The sequence below is a fragment of the Acanthisitta chloris genome, unplaced genomic scaffold, assembly GCF_000695815.1.
Source record: "Acanthisitta chloris isolate BGI_N310 unplaced genomic scaffold, ASM69581v1 scaffold18468, whole genome shotgun sequence".
Lineage (NCBI taxonomy): Eukaryota > Metazoa > Chordata > Aves > Passeriformes > Acanthisittidae > Acanthisitta > Acanthisitta chloris.
Window position 1 is genome coordinate 67,567 of NW_008685576.1, and position 11,182 is coordinate 78,748.

The 11,182-nt window shown below is 39.1% G+C and overlaps 1 protein-coding gene across 1 annotated transcript in view; it reads right to left on the minus strand.

Annotated features, from left to right (window-relative positions):
- POP1 (processing of precursor 1, ribonuclease P/MRP subunit (S. cerevisiae)) overlaps positions 1 to 11,155 on the minus strand; it is a 21,921-nt gene extending 10,766 nt beyond the window's left edge. The window contains 10 exon segments of the mRNA XM_009079822.1: positions 1,006 to 1,125; positions 2,009 to 2,120; positions 2,878 to 2,971; positions 3,091 to 3,341; positions 3,922 to 4,097; positions 4,399 to 4,486; positions 5,042 to 5,290; positions 7,018 to 7,193; positions 8,028 to 8,210; positions 11,095 to 11,155. Of these exon segments, the coding sequence (XP_009078070.1) occupies positions 1,006 to 1,125; positions 2,009 to 2,120; positions 2,878 to 2,971; positions 3,091 to 3,341; positions 3,922 to 4,097; positions 4,399 to 4,486; positions 5,042 to 5,290; positions 7,018 to 7,193; positions 8,028 to 8,210; positions 11,095 to 11,155 (1,510 nt within the window).
- Between the last annotated feature and the right edge of the window lie 27 nt (positions 11,156 to 11,182).

Consider the following 11,182-nt stretch of genomic DNA (forward strand, 5'->3'; position numbering starts at 1 on the left):
CAGCATTTCCAACAGGAACACTAATGATGAGAAAGTTAGCTGAGCAGAACTAATTAACAGAAAGGCTGTTCTAGATAAAGAGCACAGAATAGGAGAATATGAGAAAATCAAAGTAACAGAGTTGTGCAGAGAGCTAAAAGACTGAAGTAGTTGTTCAACCTGATTCAAATGAAAGGTAAAACTAGATTATTATAGTGTCTTGCAAACATATCACCAAGGAAATCAAGTATTTTCAAGTCTCTGGAACTTGCAACTTGTCCTGTTTGCTACTGTATGCTAGCCAGCTAGTATGTTTCTCATATTAGGTGAGGCAGCTGTGTCCAGTCAACCTAGCTGGGAATGCCTACACGGCACTGTGCACAAACCCCACTGCACACTGTACATACTCTTGCACATTTTTCAAGGACATTCACAACCAGCTGAATTTGAATTTTGCACTGAAATGTTGTGTAAATCAGCACTGAAATGAAAGTTTCAGAAGTCATGCTTTTACACTTTTTCACATAACCAGCATCTTGGCCATCTGAAACACTAATCCTGCAATGCTAATACTTTTTTTCCCTGTGGAACCGCAAATTTCACCATTATAGGACTATAAACCAGAAAGAGCAGGTATCTTCTTGGAGAGATAAACGGCATCAGAAAGACTAAATGCTAAACAGAAACTTACTAAGTAGCTTTTAGCACCTGGTTGGCCTTGCCAGGATTCGAACCTGGATCATCTGTATGGTCAGACAGAGGCTTCCACTGAGCACAAGACCAGCTTTGGTGCATGACCCTCCCTCACAACTGCTGCTCTAAAACCTATGCAACTTTCAAGCTCTTTCTATTCTGCCAGGGTCTGTGGAAAGGGGAAGGAAACATTCTGAAATCAAAAGCTAGAGGAAAACAGCAAGAGACCATCCATACAAGATGATAGCACATGAAAACAAAAGCATGAAGAAAAACTCGGTCTCTTATCTTTGCTAGTTCCATGAGAAGCATAATACAAGCAAGGCATTTTACCTTGGTATTTTTCAAAGTCTGGCATGGCTTTTGTCTTCTTTTTTGGCAAATTGACTCGAGGATCTCCAACAGTGAGGCCAAGTATTGTACCTGGTGGCATTTCTGATGGTGAACTCATCCCTTTAAACACACACAGATGAACATTGCCATGAAACCACCAATTCAGTTGTGATCTTTTTCGTGCATTAGTATTTTGTGCATTTTTGCCTGCACTGACGTGACACCACTGTAAGCCAATGAAGCAATCCAGAGTACTCTATGTAATACGTTATGAAAACTCATCAATGCTTGTTAAATGTCCAGTAACAAAAAAAAGACAATAGCAGTGCAAGACTTGGTTTGCAATTACATTTATGCTTAGCATAGAAGTGAGGTCACTCTCACAGACTCAATTCATGCTTTGCATTTGGCATGTAAAAGTTTTACCTCATCTCTGCTTAACTGCCTCACACTGGATACACAGCTTGAATATAGTGTGAGATCTACCACAGCCAGTTCCTTACCTCCTTCAGTGCTAGAAAGTGAGAGGTTAACTTTATGATACTTTACAATATAAACAAAATATACAACTGTTAATTAGAAACAAACACATATAAAGCAAGGAATAATGCTTTCACTATGGGTAGGAGCCTACCATTTTCTGGGGAGGTATTGTACAATTTACTGTCTTAATTTGGTGTGAGAGAGTGAGAGTATACATCAGACTGTAAATCCATCAGCAATATCAAATCTAAGTTCACAAGGATAACAAACAAGATTCAGTTTATCTATTAAGAGTTTGAATTACACAGAGGACTAAAATTCCCCTAAAAAAACTAAAGTAACATTTCTTAATTCTTTGTCATGCCATGGTAATTACCTAAGCACATTCTCAATGGCATCACTGCCTTGATCAAGCAAAAAATAAACATTTCCAAACTGAAGTTAACTTATTCGCATGCCAGTTTTGACCACTAGAGTTTGAGTTTCCCCTTCCTCCCATAGTACCCATGTGCCCCAATACCTTCTAATAGCTCAAAGATAGCACTTTGACATTGATGAAGAGACACTTTTTCAGAGTCCTTGCAGTTTTCTACCCACCAGTTATTCAGTTCTGTCTCTGAATCTGCCATCTCCTGGAAAATAACACATCTAATTAAACTCAAATGGTTATTATTTTCTATCAGTGTGAATTCACTCTCAGTTTGCCTTAACCACTACAGTCACTTTCTTCCTCTTCAAGTTTTAAACCAAGATAATTTTTCCTGATGCAGCATAGTCCTGTACTTTACAGTAAACCTTAATAAGCTGTTCAATTTAATAAAGCAATACTTCCTGATTCTGTCATTATTTCTTACAGAAAGCCAGAGAATTCATGGCCTAATCATGTTTTCTGCAAGAGACAAAAAAACCCCATTAAAACCACAATGAAGTTATGTGCCAAGAGGGAGACAAAATACCTAAATCCTGGAGAAACTGCATATTTGACTGAAAACACAGAAGTTTTCTATACATTACATGTCTTGCCCTTTAGTTCTAGGTGCTCTAGCTCATTGCTTGAGAAACATGACCTACGGTTTGTCAAAGAGAATGTGAATTATTCTGGACCTCACAGCAGAACACATCACTACAGCAGAAACTGCACAGCCTGCTCAACAGCACCACTGTTTCTGATTTCTTCCTACCCCCACTTAAAATCCAGTTAGCTCTTATGAAATCAGCACTATTCAAGAGGCTCAGTACAGGAGAAGCCAACAGAGTAGAAATACATAATTAGCCTTTAAAGCAAGTAAGCCTAGAAAACTTAGTTTTTTGCTAGAAAAAAATCGTATCTTGCACATTCTAGGAACATTACGAAAATTACACTAACATCCAGACTACCAATTGCCTTACTGTTTGGACAGAAGCAGCTTTCAGGGTCTCTGTAAGGACGGAGTGTGATAACGGGCCGATCAGCCGGTATCTGAGAATCTCCATGCTTCTGTCACTGAAACCAGAAAATGTCAGATTGTTCAACATGCATTTTTTTCCCCAGTACCATTAAGCCAGAATCCAGCTATGTTAAGTGGTTATGGGTCACAGTTTCTGACTCAACTACAAACAAACCTGATCACAATGCCAGTAGTCTGTGAGATCCAACAGTAGGACTGGAACGGATCTCTAGTGCCGTCACCAATTATTTTTTTCACTGGCACAGCTTTTTCTCCTTCCTTATTCTCCTTCTTTCTTTTCTTGCCAAGGCTTGTAACAATCTCCACTTGTTTTTCCTCTTGATTTGATGTTGTAACAGGCTCAGCAATACAGATTTCTTCAGGCTCTGAACACTGACAAATTGCTTTTAACTCCCTCAGTATGTCCTTAAGAAAAATGAAGTTTGGATTAGGACAAGCAGTGCATTGCAAAGCTTAAGTACACTTTTAAGAAATACACTCTATTATTTAATTTTCCTATATGGATTTAAAGGAAAAAACTTAATTCTGCTGAAGTTAACAAAAGCTGAAAGTAACATTGGATGCTGATAAGAATTTGTTCTCACACAAATTAACCTAAGAAAAATTGCTGGCGCACAATGATAGGTAAGTATCAGATTATGATTATCTGTGATGAGACTAAACTTAGCCTGCTGGGGGTGCCAGTGGAAAGGACGTGAATCAAGCAGCATCCTATTGCAAATGTATCCTGAAGCAAGTGATACCACAAAACTTTTAACAAGCTCAGACACTAAAAACAACTCAGCAACAGGCACCTTCTGTACAAGCTTCATAGAAAAAAGCTGCAGAACCTGAATATTGTTAGAGCACACACAGCCTTACAACTTTTAATTCCTACAGCCATGTATTATATCCAGCTCTTCCACACTTTTCAGATGGTATCTTCGACATTAAAAATGTACAATAAATCAAGAAATCGGAGTTCAACCATACAGAAAAAACACACCTGTTTGAGAGCCGGATGCATCCAAATCCACAACTGCCTGTTTTCAGATCCATCCCTGGGTTTCCAAATAAATGTAACAGGACCAAGCATATCCTCAGGATAGCGATCGGCTCGGTAAAGATTCAGGGAACCCTCAAATCTTCCCGACAGACAAGCAGCCTCTTCAAATGTTAATCCTAAAAAAAAGATACTTATTGAAAAACAAAATAATTTCTTGCTAAATACATCAAATAAAATTGACATTCAAGATGGTCGATGGGTTGCTAATGTTGCACCGTAAGTAGTTTGTTGATAAGCAACTGCAAATAAGGATATCTAGTCCTAGTATGACACGTTTTAATTTTGTTTTTCACACAAAATCACAACTCGGTATTGACTCCATTACTACTATTGAGACGGTACATTATTAAAAAAGGAAAAGGATAGGTCATTTTTCAGTCTAATCTGAATCCTTGTTTTGAACTACATAAATTTTACCTGTGTCAATGCTACATATTCGAGCAAGTTGCTTCAGAAGTTCATTCTCTTTACCAGTCAACTCCAGGCAACAATAATATGATAAATCCTGAAACAACATGAACAGTGGCAAAGTGAGAATAACTCTTGCAAGTGAGTCTCGTATGAAAGGACCAGACAGGGCGTCACAGTTTACACTGAAAGTAGTAATTTTTCATTCACTAAAATTCGTCAAAGAGAAACAGGTTTTCTTTTTTAACTTAAAATTGTTAGTTATAGGAGACCTGTCAGGCATTTCTCATTTGAGGGCCAACCTGCCTCTCAAACCAATGGACCAAAACTAGACATGGAACAAAGTGTCACTCTCCAATAGCATCCTGCTCAGGAAGATGATAAGGGGATTCACTTAATCCCTTAATTCTTGAGAAGACTGAGGATGTAGTATTTCAGTCACAGCTACTATAAGATTCTTCTAAAGGTTCAGCTTGTTCTCTAAGATATCTGCCACCCTTAATCACAATTATAAAATAATTTATGTCAGACTTAGCAGTTTTATTAACAGCTGACACAACAGTACTTCAAAGAGACAGAATTACTCGTTATAACTGAACAGTTGATTACTTCACCTTGGCAAAATAACAAAGGAAACAAGCAAGCGTGGTACCTGAAGAAGGCAGTGCCTTGTCATGGCTCGGTAACAAGCCCTGTAGCTCTTCTCCGTAGGGCTGTTTCCTAAACAGTATCCCCATTTCTTCACCATATGAAATCTCTTTGCGTGCCATATATGTGTTTCCAGCCAAATATTCTTTCCTTGCCGGCGATTAAACTCTGCCACCAAATTTATGTGGCGCCTTCTAGCTTTGCGGCATTTAGTCTTTGACTGCTCTTTTTTCTGATGTACAGCTTTCTCTGCCTGTTTTTTAAAGAGAGGATAATTGAAGTAAATCTCAAAAAGACAAACTTCTGAAAAGAAAAAGGCTGAAATATATAGGAAGTACTACCATTAAGTTATACTTTATTGTGATGCTGGGTAGTTCTTGAGGGTAACATACACTTTGAAACTTTCTATGTAAGTCACATCCACAGAAGTGCATTGTTTTGACTGAAACCCATAAACAAAAGCAAAACTCCCACACATTCAGAAACTTAACAGGGCACAATAAGCTCTGCTACTTCCTGTGTCAAGTCTTTGCTGCACATCAATATATCCACATGAACAAAAGAATGTGACATCAAAAACACCGGGAGATTTGAGTTGATACAGAAGCAGCAGAGATTCTCAGACTGTCAGGTAGGACCCCCTAGGCTTCTACAACATGTAGAAGAGAACAAGACAGGACTGTGGTGATAACATGACAAAATTCTAGATGAATACCCAGCTAAGGTCTGAATTATTGTGAGTGAAAGTGCAGTGGGAGAGGAAGACTTGACTCAATCAATGTTTTATTTGTCTTTTTATGAAGAGTAGTAGTAGAAAGAAGTAGGAACTGTAAGAGACACAAAAAGATTCTTAGGATTCCCTTCGTAAGCTCACCAAGAAACAGCTGACAATGGACCACGGGTTATACAAATAGCAAAGGAATGAGAATGATAGAAGAACACTGAAAATGATGAAACAACTTATGAAATTAAAATAGAACTGAAAAAACCCAGAGTAAGTTCCTGTCAGATCCATAATTCCACCACAGAGTAGGCAAGACACTGGATCAATGGTATGTGACTGATTGGTTCAGAAAGGCAATTAGAGCAAAAGGGATGTAGTATTATAGATGAGAAAAGTATATCTTTAAGGTTACTGATGAGATAAGAGGTGGTCTGCGTAAATGTCTGAATGAAAATGGTCACAACAAAGGATGTAAGAAAAAGGAAGAAAATGCAGTAGATTTGAAACAGCTAACCTTGGAGACACAGACTTCAAATACTGAAAAGTAATAGACAGAACCTTTACAAAAGCAAATAGCGGAGATATGACAAGCTGTAAGAAACCATGAAACAAAACAGCCTGTGCAAATGTACAAACCACACCAAAAGACCTGAAGACAGAAAACACAGAAATACAGGGCCAATTAAATGAACTCAAAAATCCAAGAGACATACATGGAGTGGAAACAAGGATGGGGGAGTAACTGCGAGCAGGTACAGATAAGTCAGAAGGGCTGTCACGTGAAAGGAGTTAAAAAAGCAGGACATGAAAGAACATTAAAGAAATTTAGATTTAACGAGGATAGAGCACATAACTAACTATGCAAAACAGCCCATGTCTTCTTCCTTCAGTTCTCAGAAAACAGGCCAAACTGTATCTCTTGTCATGACTAACAAAGCAAAATAAATGCAAACCAAGACAGTAAAATAAGAGATATGGGTTATGAAGGTCCAATAAAACACTCTCTAGGAACACTATGTAATTGGTGTGATTTCCCAATAAAACCCTGCTGAAACAATGTTTTGTTGGAGTTTTGTTAAACACACGGGAAGGTCACAGTGAGTAAAGAGCAAGTAACTCCCTAGGCACATTCTGACAAAATGTTTAAATACTGCCACAGAATGAGTTTCATGATCTACCAGGAACAGTCAATTAATAAGCCAGTAAGTTAGCTATGCCCACTGTAGTTCACAAAATACTGTAAAACACACTTATACCTCTTTCCTGGCCATCTCCTGGAGCCTCCTGGGTAGGCGTTTAATGTTGTGACTCATTGCTCGTCTCCGCATGTGCCTAGGCAGAGTCTGGAAAACCAGAGAGTTTGAAGACTTCTGCGAAACTGCTTTCAACATGGCATTGATCTCAGCAGCACGAGCTTGAGCAAAAGTAGACACTGGAATGAAAAGAACACAACAAATGGCAAAAACCTAAGAGGACACTGTATGCAAATTATGGAATTCCTGCAGAGTACTCCTAGTTCAATGTCTTCTTGACTTAAGAGTCTTAAGTACTGTACACTATTACTGAAGAAAATTCAATTCTTTAGATATTCTGAAGCTTGCAGATATGGCTACGCAAATATTTGTACATGAATGAATTGGAAAGCTGCGGTATAACCACTAAGTCCTGTTTGCACTAAATTTCTTTGTTAAATTAGAATAGCAATCTTTTCAGATGGTATTCAGGGAGATGAAGAAAACGCCAGCATGTAAAAAAAAAAAAGGAAGTGGTAATCATATTACAGACTGTTTTAAAATGATCAAATAAAAATCTAGAGCTTGGTCTCGTTTTATGTTTATGGAAGTCTATCTACTATCAGAGCACTACCACATTTCACAAAGCTAATCTGCTCTCCCAAATAAATGTTCTGTTAGATGAAAAGTTCTCTTTAACTCACATCATGGGTAAAATCAGCTTCACTGGCTACATTAAAAGCAGATGACTGTCAGTACTCATTTTGCTGGCAAACAAAAAGCAAAATGCATATCCCTAACTATAAGCAAGTGCAACTTTTCAACTCAGCAGTCTGAAAGGACCCACTGAACAACAGCTGGTCATTCATGCCAGTTCACAACTACTTCAGAGTTTTGGAGAAAATCAGGAAAAACAGAGGAACATAGCATCAGTTCTAATTTTTGCTCTTGCACAGAAACAAAGAAAGACAGCAGACTCACTCACCAGCAAATTGCCTGGACATATAAATTATGACCTTTTCATATATACAAACCTGTTATGTATTTTGGCATTTCCTCAGAAACATTGTGGTGTCCTCCTTGCCATCCTCCTCTTCCTCCGCCTCTCTCTCCTCTATTTTGACCTTTTGAAAAATACTGGTCTTTTCTGTAAGAAGGCCCAGATGACTGATTTGGAAATTTCTGCTGCTGATGCTGCTGCTCAGAGTGAACATCTCCTGGAAGGTTTAGAGATGAAAAGAAGTAAGAGAAATGCAAAGCAGTCTGAGAAATTGATAACTCTACAGTCTTTTCTCATACAACTGCATTGCAGGTTCCTGCTATTGTATTTAATATACATAACTGAAAAAGCCATCAGAAATCAGAAGAATTAAGGGTTTTTTTAACAGGAATAAACAAGAATTTCACACTGGCCTCCAGCAAGCCTGCAGTAAAGTAACTTTGTAAGAGAAATGCAAAGCAGTCTGAGAAATTGATAACTCTACAGTCTTTTCTCATACAACTGCATTGCAGGTTCCTGCTATTGTATTTAATATACATAACTGAAAAAGCCATCAGAAATCAGAAGAATTAAGGGTTTTTTTAACAGGAATAAACAAGAATTTCACACTGGCCTCCAGCAAGCCTGCAGTAAAGTAACTTTGTTCTGAAAAGGTTTTTTAACAGAAATAAATAAGAATTTCACACTGTCCTTCAGCAAGCCTGCAGTAAAGTAACTTTGGCACATTCTGAAAATGGTACCCGATGCAGACTTGACCTCCAGGAGCCTGACTGAAATCAGCTCATGCAACATGAGTAGTGATTTTTACTATTTTCTAGTCAGGGCTTTAGTAACCAACCCACAAAGCTATTACTTTTCCCTCATGCCCCTTGATTTTTTTTGTGTCTGATACACATTTCTGTTAGAGCAATAAATAAGGCAAGCATGATACATACATGTTGGTGCAGTAAGTCATTTTTCTGGTATGGGCATTTAAACCAACATTGAAATGAAATAACTAAAGCCTACAGTAAAGCCTCTTAAGGTACAAACACACCTTTCAAGAGTGCTAACCACGTAACAGTACTTCAAGTTTAAAAGGGCCTTGAAGTCCATATTCAAAGATTAGTTTATATTCAATCTAACTAATATTATATATTAGTTTAGATTTACTTTATATTCAGTTAAGTCTTGGTTCGGATGTCTAGTACAACTTGAGATATGGTTCTCAGGCAGTTTATGCTCCACAACCAGACTAAAAAACGGCCCAGACAGCCACTCCCACCACCACACTCTCTGTATCAAGGTGAGTGCTTAAGAGCTTCAGGGAGCTTCTCCAGTGAAAATCAATCTGTGTGTCAGGAGAAATGAGGTATGAGATTAAAAAAACATCAGTTATCAGGTTGATTGGCTTTTTAAACAAGCCTGTCACATTGCCCCAGAAATGTTACCACTGGCATGAAAGACAGCCAGGAGCAGATTCACCTCCAGCAGCATCCATTTGTGTGAACTTAAAATGGCAAAGAACCTCCTTTTTCCATTTCAAAAAGGCAAGAAGCTGAAGTTTTACATTCAGCAGCAATACTGTTGACACCTGATGCAACCACACACCATGCTGAACTGCAGTAACACAGCTGAAAATATAATCTGGTGCGGAAACAGAAGTTAGTTTTTATGTGGAACAACTCCCCGACCTGGGTTCTCCACATGGCTGAAGAGCATGAACTGTCCAGACACTGAGGTGAAGGTGAGAAGGAAATAGCTGGGAGAGGGGGAGAGATGCTACAACAGTCTGCAAATCTGTGCAGGCCTATGGCCCAAGTCAGTCATGGGAGGGTAAATGGACAGCAATTAACTCATATCAGAAACATACCCTCCTGATGGAGGAACTAAAAATTTTAATCTGAAGATGGAAGAGTATTTCAAAAGACACTGACTGCTGTTATAGTCCACTGGCACAGGTTGCCCAGGGAGGTAGTAGAAGCCTCAACCCTGGCAGTGTTCAAAGCCAGGTTGGATGAAGCCTTGAGCAACCTGGTCTAGTGGGGAGGTGTCCCTGCCCATGGCAGGGGAGGGGTTGGGACTAGATTATCAATAAGGTCCATTCCAACTCCCAAACTTCTATGATTCTATGTCTGACTTATTACATAAAGAAAATTTAAATTATTTCACCTACTATGTAGATCCACAGTTTTATAACTCCCATTTAGAATTTTTCTTCCCTGTTTCTGCAAAACAGCCCTGTAAAACTGGGATACTAAAGCTACAGAAGAATGTTACATGGAAGAAAACCCATGCTATTAGACAGAACAGAGAAACATAACCACGTAATCCTAGAAGTTCCCTGCTACAAATAAAGCTGGGAAAATGTGTTTAATCTGGCAGTACTCTTGTAATGATATTCAAAAATCTTCCAACATGGCTGAGCATAATTTGTTATGTCATTCTGTCTGCTTAGGAACTCTTCAGTCACCTAAATACATAGTGACATTTAAGTACTTTTTTTGTTCAACCACAAAGATGCAATTTGTCAACTTCTGAAGGCCTCACAGTAACAAGCCCTTTTATGTGTAGGGGTTTTTAGTCCAGAAATAATATAGGTAACAAAATACCTAAACTGGGGGCGGGGGGAGAGAACTGAAGTCCAACTGAAGCATACAGGATGCCAGTCAAAACACAGGAACGAAAAAAATCTCTGGCATACAAACTGACAGGATCCTTCAGTCTTCAGCTACAAGGGTAACCTGTGTACAAAATGCTCCGGCAATGACCTAGTGACACTGCCATTTTAGGAACATACCTTGCTGCCAATACTCTTCCATAGGTATGGCCCCCAAAAGGCATGGGGGAAAACCAGTGCATTTACCATCATGCCAGAAGGCTAAACCAGTTCTTCTTGCAGCTTCGAGGTCTGGCAGAGAAATAAGGGAGGCCACTGGAAGGGGGATAACATCCAAATTCATTCTGAGACTAGGAACCGCAAGGGTTTGCAGTGTAATTGAAGGGATGGTGCAGAGAAGTGCAGATTCACAGAACCACAGGGTAGTTAGGGTCGGAAGGGACCTCTGGAGATTATTTAGCCCGCTCCCCCCCCCAAGGCAGGGTCACCTAGAGCAGGTTACCCAGGAACACGTCCAGGTAGGTTCGGAACGTTTTCAGAGACAAATATAACGAGAAACCCATATTAACGGGAGAACCAGGACCGAAGAA